This window comes from Python bivittatus, unplaced genomic scaffold, assembly GCF_059951505.1.
Source record: "Python bivittatus isolate LINGU-HERP-01145 unplaced genomic scaffold, Pbiv_v1 ctg000440_np1212, whole genome shotgun sequence".
Lineage (NCBI taxonomy): Eukaryota > Metazoa > Chordata > Lepidosauria > Squamata > Pythonidae > Python > Python bivittatus.
Window position 1 is genome coordinate 10515983 of NW_028277063.1, and position 12482 is coordinate 10528464.

At 41.6% G+C, this 12482-nt stretch overlaps 1 protein-coding gene across 1 annotated transcript; it reads left to right on the forward strand.

The window, feature by feature from the left end:
* Window positions 1–1217: 1217 nt before the first annotated feature.
* On the forward strand, window positions 1218–8701 carry LOC103057682 (serine/threonine-protein kinase SBK2-like). The gene is made up of 4 exons (XM_007436018.3): window positions 1218–1376; window positions 4202–4366; window positions 5905–6107; window positions 7264–8701. Exons 1-4 carry the CDS (start codon window positions 1337–1339, stop codon window positions 7855–7857), a joined length of 1002 nt encoding a protein of 333 aa, XP_007436080.1. The 5' UTR covers window positions 1218–1336; the 3' UTR covers window positions 7858–8701.
* The last annotated feature ends 3781 nt before the right edge of the window (window positions 8702–12482 follow it).

The following is a 12482-nucleotide window of genomic DNA, read 5'->3' on the forward strand; positions in this document are numbered from 1 at the left end:
ATGTGATCACCATTTGCAACCTTCCCAGCCGGCTTCTGGCAAGCAAAATCAATGGGGAACCACATGATTCACTTAACGACTGCAGTGGTTTACTTACGACCACCACAAAAAAGGTCATAAAATCAGGTCCAGTTACATGATGATTCGCTTAATGACCACATCACTTAGTGACCTAAATTCCGGTTCCAATTGTGGTTGTTAAGCAAGGACTACCTGTAATGTCTTCAGCCAAAAAAATAGGAAGTAGACAAGGCAAGTGTTCTGTGCAATCTTCTTATATAAACAGGGAAAAAATCAAGCCTTTACAGAGATTCTGAAACTAATTTGAAAGAAAAAGAATTAAAACTGGGTTTGCTGATAAGGTTGCCTAGAGTTGACAGCTAAGGAGTGATGCAGCAGGTTAATACGTTGATGGGAGATTAGCCAGGAATGTTCAAGTGTAGGAAAGACCAACAAATCAAAAACACCCTGAAAGAAGGCAGTGTCAAAGCACTTTCATACTATTGCCAAGAAAATCGCATAGTTGTTTTCACGAGGAAACATTTGACACAAGTTTGACACAAAGGAAACCTTACTTTTTTAATCCTTCCCTTACATGCCTAGACTGCGGCAGACACTAAGCAAGGGCTTACTTGCACCCAGAACACAGCAAAGTAAAGGCAAAGCAAAACTAGCAGAAAAAGAGACCATCCACAGTCCTCATTCTTACCAAAAGAAAAAAGCCCAGCTTTGCTGTTGTTTTCAAATAAACCAGTGCAGAAGCAAAAAATAATCCGCTTTTTCAGTCCTCTAAACAAAATAGTGTCATCCAGATTGAATGGCTCAACGAGTGCATGTGGAGAGGCCCCGAGTAAAACCAGGGTGCAAGAAAAGTAGTCTGGGCTTAAGAAGGTTGTGCTGATCTGTCAAAAATGGAAAGATGGGGTTACGTGGGCACCCCAGTACAGATCCCTTTCATCCAGTCTCAAGACTTTGTCTCATCAGACCTTAGCCACTGGTTCTCCAGAGACAGGAGAAGCATTTCTTTCCAGGAACATCTGGTACACATAAGTATAAAACCATCTGGGTAAGAGCAGTAAAAATAACCATGATAAGTGGCTGTTAATCCTGCCCCCTGGAACTGCCCGGACTCCCAAGAGTCTTGACCTTTTGGGGCAGAGTGGAGAAGAGACAAGAGGAGTGGTTTGGTACAGTTCCCTGTTTATGTGACTGGACAGGACTAGATGGGAAGTAGTTACTATAAAAGGTTCTATAGGGATCTAGATGGAGCAGGTACTGAATAGGCAGACAAGGCAGAATTGACTGTTCAATCAACAAAATCCTATAAGGAAGAAACATGGAAAAGAGACACCTGTGCTCCAGCTCCACTGTTGCGGGTAAGGATCTGTTTTAGGGACATTTAGTTGTTATTTCTAAGAGCTGCATCGGCAAAGCCTACAGGCCAGACGGTGCACTTCAAAGCTTGAAAGCTCCTATGAATCCAGCTCAACTTAGGTGTCTCGCTTTTGCTTATTCTCTTGCATCGACTGCATTTGTTACAACCTAAAAGGTACTTATAGAGCCCTTGGGAAAAATGTCTTGGTCATGCTTTTGGGTGGTATCCATGGTGAATGCACAAGCCCCGATGATATCCTCTCCACCTGCTGTCAGAGCTTTGAGATGTTGGAAGTGAAACCTCTCTGTCTGTAAATCACATCCTCTGCCTTAAAAGTACCTTTTCCCATTCTGACAGCATTGGCTGTGGTCGTTTTGTGAGGGAAAGCCACTCTTTATGTTGGTAGCAGCATTCAGTACTTAACAGTTTTAGTGTATGAGCTTCAGCATTTACCATCATTTTTCTACCCATCTGGCCCAGCATTCTGGGTTTTGTATCATTTTGCAGCTTTTTAAAACTGAATGGCATCTGGTTGTCCCTCAGTGTGTACAACAGTCCTGAATTTGTTTTATCTGCTTATGTAAACACAGGGTGTAGGCATTTCTGAAGTTTTGCCAGGAGGTATCATTTTCTCTCGTCGGAATACACGTTGCTTCAGAATGAGTAAGGAAGAGTGAGAGTAAACAGGACGCGATGCCATATTTGAGGACAAATCACTCATGCTCACTATAGGCCATGTCTGCACAGTGAAATAATTATTTACATGCAGGTATTCCATCTGAATCTGCATGGATTGGAGAATCAGGTTCAAATCCCCTGGGAGCCATTACATCCATTGTGTAACTTTGGGCTAACTTCAGCCTAACCTACCTCACAGAGCTGGTGCGAGAAAGAAATGCAAACAAGGAGTGAAGAACACAGCCTTAAGCTGCTGGTGGAAGGGAAATATAAATGTTCTAAATAAAATATGTGGTCTTCCAGAGCTGCAGATCTGGTTTATATCATAACACCCTGCCAAATGGTAAGCCACGTTTTGAGCACACTTTAGTACCCAATGTAACATTTATGGAAATAGGAGGGTGGTAAAATTCTCCCCAGTGTTTGGAACAAAGATATTCCCTGATATTAACAATCTGCAGTTATCTTCCATATTGTTGGGGTGGGGTGGGGGAATACTATACAGGTAGTCCTCAACTTATGATAATTGGGACTGGAATTTCTGTTGCTAAGCGATCCAGTTGTAAAGTACGAATGCATCGCTTAGCGACAGTTAATTCCTGCAATCCCAGTTGCCGTCATTAACCAAATCTCATGGTTGTTAAGCGAGACAACTTCCTTCTGGCTTCCCATAACCAAATCAGTGGGAAAGCCAGCAAAAAGTTGCAAGTCCCAGGCAGGCAGATAAGGGGAGGGTACAAGCGGGTGTGTGAGTGTGCGAGGGAGGTACGGGGGGGATCAGGGAGGGTGTTCAAGGGTGCATAGGGGTGCGAGGGAGATCTGGCAAGGGTCAGGTAAAGTGCACAAGTGGCTGGCGTGGCACAAGCACAGAGGGGCTAGGGGAGGGTGTGGGTGGGGGAGACTAACTCCAGTGACTTGCAACCTTCCCTGCTGGCTTCCCCATTGACTTTCTGGGGAAGCCAACAGGGAAGGTCGCAAATGGCGATCATATGATTGTGGGGCACTGCAACTGGTTGTAAGTACAAGCTTGTCAAGTGTACAGATTGTGATCATGTGACATGGGGGTGCTGGGATGTCTGGAACTCCAAGGACTAGTCATAACCACCATTCGTTCAGTGCTGTTGTAACTTTGAATGGTCGCTGAACGAATGGTCATAAGTCAAGGACTACCTGTACAGTTATTAAACCCAACCAAACAGCAGAGAAGTAAGAGAGTGATCAAATTCTCTTCATTACTTTGCAAGATTTTACTTAGCATAGCCAAACTTGAAACCATGCATGTCTGTTCCAGGTACATTCATATATAAAACCTATGTATATATGGGGTGATTGTGTTAGATGAAAAGGAACACTGTTCTCCACTGTTCCTAATTTATTTTTCTGTGCAACCTTGCTCAAAGCAATTCCCACTCAGCCAGATTTGCTTAGGATTTCTACACAAGCAATTTGTAACATCATTCAGCCATCACTATGGCAGACAGGCTCTATAGCAATAACTGGATAATGTTATAAACCACTGCCTTATGAGGCTTGATTTTAAGGGGGTTAGGTTAAGGAGTGGAGAGGTATGTTTGATCTGATCCACCATTGTTCTTCTTGCTTTCCACTAATGCACTTACTCTATTTCTTGAAATAAAGTGTGTTCCCTTCCACTCCTATTTTATAGATCAGGCACATGGAACTTAAAGTCTATGGAGTAGATCAAAATTTGACAGCAAGCAATATGATTTCCAGCCATGATTTTTGGCAAAATACTAAGTCAAATAGTCTACAAAGCCTCAGGTGGGCTTTATGATCTTTTAACAAGCCTCAAAAGGGGAAAAATACACTATCAAACATCTTACCCACTTGGGCAACATAATTCCATTTTTGTTTTGTGTCCTGCAGCTTTGGCTGCCAAAATATTTAAATATTTAAAAAACAAATGTTTGTTTGTTTGTTGTGAAAGGGGAAATGTTTACTTTTTGTTGTGAGTAGGTTTACATCACATCCTTTCTCCAGTTGAAATCCAGGGGACCAAAGGAATCATAAAATCCTCTTGTGCTTAGCAGGACAAGCTTCAAGAAGGGTCCATGGGTGCTACTTATTTAATGATGTCTTCTGTACTCACCTCAAGTCCTCTTAATACGTATATGTCTTTCTCTGCAGTCATGAAGCTAGTCCCTGGTGACATTGCAAAACGACTTGAGGAGATGGTGCAGCTGACAGCTCAGAACCTACCTCAGGTGGAGGTGACCAGTAGTTACACCATCCTCCGAGAGCTGGGAAGTGGTGCCTTTGGGCACGTGTTGATGGCAGTCCACCATCGCCAAGGTAGGTCAGGATTCTGGAGGTAAAGGAAGGAATACGAGAGGCTAGGAACCAATATAATTTGTAGGGTTGTCCGCACCTGGAAAATTATTTGGAGCAAAACAAAAGTGCTTTGCATCCTGCACGAGTTCACCTCCTGTTAGCCCTTCGAGTTAGTAACAGAATCTTGCAAGACTGAAAGTATTTTCCACCTCCTTTCCTTTTACTCTCCAGAAAACTAAGGAGGATCCCTTATGAATCGCTTCCCATGGCCCCCCTCTCCTGTGGATTAGATATCTTTTATGTGACAGTTATCCAGTCTGTGACTCTTCCTCCTGTCTCCCAAGGTCATTCCCACATACCATTACAGCTCCTTGCTGCTCTTCATTAGGGCAGGGTTTTGTGCAGGACTCAGAAATGGATACTACTCCTTTAAAGTTGTATTAACTTTATTAAGTGGATTTCTTAAAGCAGTGGATTTTCCTCCAGGATCATGGGGAAGCCTGAAAAAAGTCAGGCTTCTTTCATGAATATCACAGAGGTACTGTACTCCTGTGGGGTCTAAAAGACTTTTTTTGAATTATTGTCAAAGCATGCACAGGCCTAGTCATTTAAACTACAGGACATTATGGCTAAGTCACAGTACACAACAAGTTGAACAGGTTCATTTAACTTTTCTTATCGAAGTTCATGTGACTTAATTTAGGTTGCAGTCATACATATTTATAAATCAATAGATCTGGCTTCTGGAGAAAGATACCCAGGACTGCTCTATTGATCTGTATCTAATATTGATAGTGTTTGACTATTTGATTAACAGTAATTGTGCTTGTTAGGTTTAGATTAATAATTACCGATCTACTTTAATTGTACATACTCTTGCCTAAAATGAACCTGCTTAAAAGTCCCTTAAAACCTTAGAAGAGCTACAGTCCCGCAGCATCTTAAACTGAGGTTGCTTCTACAATTCTGCCTCAATTGAATCCAGTCAATTTCTCTTATATCACAGGAACAAATAGGATGAGATTTTATTATTTATTTAATCTATCTCACAGTAGTGACTCTGAGTGGCTAACACTCTGGGCACAGAATATATATGCACAATAATATAATATACATACTGGCAACCAAGGACAACATAAATCATCAATGATTACATATCTATCTCACAGGCTCAATTAACCTCTCGACCACAGTGTTTGGGAATCAGCATGGTTCAAAAAGCTTTAAAAACAATCAGGTTTTTAAACCTTTTTGAAATATCAGCAGGGTTGGGGTCAACTGGTAAGAAAACCAGTATGATGGAGTACTTAGAGTGTTGGATTAGAATTGGGGAGATCTAAATTAAAGTCTACCTTCAACCATGGAAATCCACTGGGTGGTTTTGGCTGGTCATTCTGTCTCAGCCCAGCCTATCTTACATAGTTGTTGTGGGAGTAAAATGAAGGAAGAATATCAATGCATACCTATCTGCATATCAAACTGGTTCAATCTGGAATGGGGAGAAGTCAAAACACTGAGTTTCTTCTCCCTTTCATGAACCAAATACATTTCTCTTTCAGGAACCCCCATGGCACTGAAATTTGTACATAAAAAAGATACAGAGCTGCAGGATTTCCTTAGTGAATATTGCATTGCACTGACTTTAGGGGCCCACCCCTGCATTGCCACCGCCCTTGGGATTGCCTTCCAAACCCCCCAACACTATGTCTTTGCACAAGAATTGGCACTGGCTCGTGACCTCTTCTCTCTCATGGTGCCACAGGTAAGTAACCACAACAAATTATTTACAGTAGTTAAATAAATAGATGGTGTGACAAATAGTGAAACCGATGTAGTGATCATCCTTCAACCACCTTAATCCATTCCAAAGATATTTCAGATAGGAAAAGGCTGTTTCCAAAGTTGCTTTGTGCTGCCAGTGGTGATAGTGGACTAGAACTGAGGAGGTTCAAGCCCACACTCAGCCATGGAAACTCCAGTTAGTGTCTCTCACCCAATATTCTCATTTGGGGACATCCTGAGCTCCCCCAGGAATGTGGTCTTGAACCCAGAGAGAGAGAGAGAGAGAGAGAGAGAGAGAGAGAGAGAGAGAGATGGATGGATTTCCTACTAAGGATGTGGAGAGTGCTTTCACTTCCTCACCAAGGAGCTTCTCCTTAACTGGAATTATTCCTGTTACTTTAGATATTTTATATACCATCTCCATTCTACTATCCAAGGCTGTCTAATCCATATCATGAACTTTTAGCCTATGTAAACCATGCCCTTGGTGATGAGATGTAATTCAAGTTGGCCTTTTGGACTGCATAGTTCTAGTTGGTTCATTTATTCCTTGCATGGATACTCATGGGTAGAAGAAATATTTTGAGGCAAAAAGCATGACTTTAACTGTTGCACGTATGCCTGTTGTAGCAAGCAGTTGTTTAGAAAAAGGCATTTCTTCTTACTGTGAGAAGGGAGAATGCTTCTTTAAAGATGGTATGGACTGTTGATAATAAAGTTATGCATTACTGTATTTTGAAAATATACAACTAGAAAGAGACAGAGACTGTTTGCTATGCTAGCTTTTGGATGCAAGGCACTATGTTTGCATTAAGTGATAGACACTGATCACCACACAAACTTATCCTCTTCTCGGTTATGTTTCAAATTACTTCTTGGAAAGCTGCCTGAAATGCGAGTGCTTAAAAAGACTGCATGTCCTCTTTGCTGGCCTTACGTATCATGTCAGTAATTCAGCTATGAGCTTTTAAAAAGGACCACCCCATATTTTAAAAAGATGGTATCCTAAGATCATGAAGAATCCCATTCTAAACCTTCTTGAGACCCCTAGAAAACCAGGTAGCGGTTCCTGATATCCCTCATCCTCTTTAGGACGTGAGGCTGTGACTTACAGATCTCTCATCTTTTCTCTCCAGGTTGGTGTGCCTGAGCAGCAGGTAAAGCGCTGTGTCCTCCAGCTTGCTAGTGCCCTGGAGTACATGGAATCCAAAGGGCTAGTCCATCGAGATGTCAAGCCAGAAAACGTGCTGCTCTGTGACCCTGCGTGCCGCCGCATCAAGCTGACTGACTTTGGGCTGAGCTGTCCAAAGGGCCGGGCCATTGAGGCCTTGCCTGAAAGCCTGCCTTATACCTCACCTGAAATGTGTATCCTGGGGCCCAAAGCTCATTTGGAAGCCCAGCCGAGCCTTGATACCTGGGCTCTCGGAGTGCTGATGTTCTGTGTGCTAACCGGCTACTTCCCCTGGCTTACGGCTGTGCCTTCTGATCAGTATTACCGCAGCTTTGTCTCCTGGCATCGCAGCCCCCGTTTTGTTCCGCTCCCAGCCCACTGGGAACGTTTCACTCCCCAAGCATTAGAAATGTTGCAGGGGCTCCTGACACCTAACCCAGCACTCCGTAGCCCCGCCAAGGTGGTGATGAATTACATCAAAATGCCTTGGTTGCTACCAGAAGTAAAGAGTCGTGTCCGACCCAGCAGGGAACTTCTTGGCACTAACCGGCGATGCTAAAGACCAGGTCTGTTGTAAGGAGAAAGAAGAGAGTCCAAACCTCACCTTAGCTCTTGAGGGACCAAAGATGCCCATCACCAAATGAAGACAGCTTGTTTAGGAAAAATCAGTCAAGCCAGGGAAACAGGAAAAAGACGATCGGGAAACAGAGCAAGCTGGTTGCTGAGCAAGGAAGGACAAAATGACTCAGGGAAGACCTGTGCAAGTTAATCTTGGAAATATTGCTATCTCCTGTCTCTATTCTGGATCAGAATTTCAAAAAGACTTGATTTCAGTCTTTCCTTGATCAAGAATTGTCCCTCATATTCTTACGTTAAAGCTTCATAAAAGGAACCAAGTGAGTTAAAGCCCAAAACACTTGTAGGTGCCCTCATTCTTTCTGGATCCAATCAAATGGGGTCAACTTAAAATTTCTTCTGAATGAATGGGGGCAAAAAAATAGTGGCCCTATTTCCTACAGCAGCAGCCAAATGCAAGAAACTTATTTGGTATTGTTGTGAAGCATGGACTCGTTTTTCGAAATCGGCCCAGGAGACTTGGGTATGGACAACAATGATCAATCAACAGTTATGCAGCTCTTTGTTCAAAGCCATCTTATAGTGCCTGTTGAGACATATCTAACTATAGGTGGCAAAATATGGTAACAACTGTTCCAAGAAGCCCTGTGATTTTTATGTGGCAAAATTGTCCAGAGTTTCTGAGAGGATAAAACTGTTTGGGGATCTGAAATTGATGCTGCTGTGTTTCTAGCACTGCTATATGTATATCTGCTTTTATGCTGCTGTAATATTCACTCAAGTGTACAGTTGTAAATAAATTGTGTAGATTTATATTGTAAACAATATATTGTTGGTTGTTTCTTTTCCAAAGCATGCAGATCCTGCCAGGTTCATTAAACAGGTTTTACTGCCTAAAAAAGAATATTATTTCAGAGAAATATTATCTCAGAGAGCCAACATTAGAGTAAATCTGAATCAAAATATAAAGTTCAGCCCTTCCTCTCTGACTTCCAAATTACAAGCTGTTCCATTCACTTCCCCCGTCTCACATTCTTCTTTTAGCCATCCTTTCTCTGGCCTTGTTGCTAACTGTGCACAGTCCTTCCTTTTTGGACTGACATTTGGAGTCCCCCCCGCCCAACTCTTTTTTATGGCTTGGTCCCTTACCATTTTTTAAAATCCCTGCTTTTTTTCTTAGCTTTTAGCCACACATTCTCCAGAAGTCAGTAGTAGAATGTTATGACAGAATGGACTGTGTCATTTTAGACTGCAAATCACATTTCTTAATGTTTTCCTACATTAACAATCCCGTTAACATTCAGCCAGTATCCAATCATAGTCCTCTTTTTCCTGCTAATTTTTACATTGATTAACATTCAGATGTGTGATATACTCCTTGTCAATAATGTGAAGTAAAATACTCATTTTATCCTCTGAGTTTTCTACCACATTCCGCTTTGCAGGTGGGGGGATTGGAGGAAATACACTCAGAGATGTCTAGCTTCTTCTGATCTCTCTTTTTACGTAGCTTCACAACTGTCTGTTTTCCTAAAATCAGAGACAGAGGGCTGCCACTACCAGTTATATTTGGCACTCATTTTTAGAACATCACAAACTGAAAGATCAGCTATCAAATCTAACTTCTCAACTAAGTGCAGAATCATGCCATGTCAAATTGTATATACTTATCTACACCAATGTTTCTTAAACTTTTTGCTCTCAGGATCCTGTCCCATTTTTAAAAATGATGGAGGACCCCAGAGGAGCTTTTGCTTGTATGAATTATATTTATTGATATTTACCATATCAAAAATTAAAATTGATGCATTTGTAGAATATTTATTGAATATTATGTAAAAATAACAATATTAAACCCATTAGATATTAACATAAATAAAATATTTTTCAAGGGAAAAAACCCTATAGTTTTAACAAATTTTAAAAAATAAAGAGAAGAGTAACATTGTTTTAAATTTTTGCAAATATCTTCAATATCTGGCAAATAATTTTGATTATGCAGACCGCTGAGAGGGTCTTGGGGGACCCCCAGGAGTCCTTGGGCCACACTTTAAGAAGCACTGATCTACAAAAACCAGACTATAATACACCATAAGTAACAAGTGGAGGTATTTCTCAGCACATCAAACCATTCCAGATGACTCATGCAACAAACCAAAAGCACATTTTGCACATCAACTTCAAAAATACTTTTTAAAAATACTTGTAAATAGTTTTCTAAGGCATTACCCCACTACTGCTATAAAGTACCTCCCAACCCTCTTTGCATCAGCCCAATACTTTGGTGCATACATTGATCGTCTGGAAAATCCACTGCATCCCAAATATGTATAATCTGTGCTGCACAGAAGGCTGTTCCAAGCTGGGAAAGAGAGCTAGAATCTGCCAGCTGTGCGTTGCTGGTTCTGTCCCAGATGAGTGATTGCAGGGTTTCCACTGCTTCTGCCAACAAGGGTGTCCCATAGCTATACTTTTTCACACTGAGTATTTGTTTCTGTCTTTGGGGGTGACATTTTTGCTACTTCTATGTCATTTTGTGTACTCCATGGGCTATTCCTAGATGCTGCTTGACCAAGGTCAGAACTGGATTCCTTGTTCATTCACTGCTAGTACTAACACTCTTGCAGCAAATCATTGCACAAGATAGAGATGTTCAATTAAACATTCAGTTTTACATATACATCCCCTGGGATGTATATGTAAATAGAAATTCAAATAACTACTGAATTTCACTCAGAAAAGCCCAACAGATTAGGTGCAGAGGAGGACCACTGAGTGAATGAGCATCCTCAATGTTCCTCATAACCCTCCTCCCTCCCTCCCTCCCTCCCAATTCAATACCTGTGACCTGTCACTTGGACTAGTTTGGGACATGGGTTTCGCCTCCTTTCAGATGAGCACTAGACTTGTGTACAAAAATGCCCTGTATGTCAGATCACCAGGGTAAAGCACCTCCATGCCAGTGACCAGTTGCTCAGGTAATCTGAAAGGTGGCTAAACCCTATTTCCCAGACATCTATCTATGTATGCCCAATCCCACCTTGTCACACATTAAACAGAGGGATTGGTGCTTTTTCTTGCTGGCAGCTGAAACTGAATAGGAGGAGAAATGAATCCAGGAAATGTATGGCTGCTGATTCAAGGATGCACATTTATGTGCCATTAGGAGGAGCCCTTAGTTTTCCTAGGCACCCTTATGTCTCTCCTCTCACATTTCCTGTGGTGTTCTGGCATGCTTTATTGGTCCAGGTTCCCCTCACTGTAAAGTAAATAGACTTCAGCCTGGGTGTTATTGAGTGTGAATTTCCAGTACTGTATGCGTTTGCTCCAGTGTGTGCACCAGATTTCCAGTGTCTAGGTTCTTTTCCCCTCCTACTGGCAACACTCCAAAAAAGAAACCATCAGGATTTTAGCAATGCATCATATTCCCTGTGTTTCTGGGACAGAATGTGTGTGTGTGTGTGTGTGTGTGTGTGTGTGTGTTTCTGTGGCTTCATGTGTATGAGAGACCATGTCTCTAATTCCTCCGCCATAACTGAGTTCTAATTTGCAATTCCTGTACTGTAGTTCCTGGTTGATAGTGACAAGCTGAACTACTGAGGGGAGAGAAGGAGGAGCATTTTTGGTGCATGCAAACAATGTGCCACAGGGTCAGTTTGGTCTGCTGGAGTCAACTGTGTGAAACAGTTTTGTCTCTTTCCAACCAAGCCTTTTTAACCCATCCCAGTGGATATAAAATGCTAAGTCTCAAAAGTCCTTGCAACCTCTTGTGAAGACACACACTTGGTTGCTTTCAACCAGAGCTGTGGTGTGAGAAATTGTGCAGAAACTGGGAAAAAATGGGAGAGTCAGTTGACAGATCACCTTGTGAATGGCAATTCAGCCCAGGTGGGAGATATCTGTGAAAAAGCATTTCAAAGAGACTCCACCTTAATCCACTATTGTATTTTTCAAGATGCCTGGACCACATTAAATATATCTTTCTGAAATCTGTGTCATTATTGCTTTTTTAGGAGAAGGAGAAGGAGAAGGAGAAGGAGAAGGAGAAGGAGAAGGAGAAGGAGAAGGAGAAGGAGAAGGAGAAGGAGAAGGAGAAGGAGAAGGAGAAGGAATAATAATTCAATATTGGACGAAGTAAAGCTGAAGCTAAAGCTTAGGTATTTGGGACTTAATGAAAGGGCAAAAACATTTGAGAAGATCCTGATGGTTGGAAAAAAATCAGACAATGAAAAAAGAGGCCAAGAGAAGGTGGCTAGGTACTATCATTGATAATACAAGCATGAGCTTACAAGAACCCAGAAAATCTGACAGAAAGTCCTGGCAAAATTATGTACATTATATCAAGAGTCAGCAGTGACTGAGCAACTGAAAAACAACACTGCATGTACATGTTCAGAAGCATGCTCACTTCAAAATGTAAAGGGAGCAGATGAAGGACAAACAGGAATAGTTGAATTAGCCCTAAGTATCTTTAAAAACATAAGTCTATTTATTAATCAAGATGTGCAAATAAACTGTGACTACTTTGCAGGCATCTTTCTTATGGATGAAACATCCCAAAAGGCAAAACTAAAACTTTTTTTTAATACACCTATTTCATATGCCAAT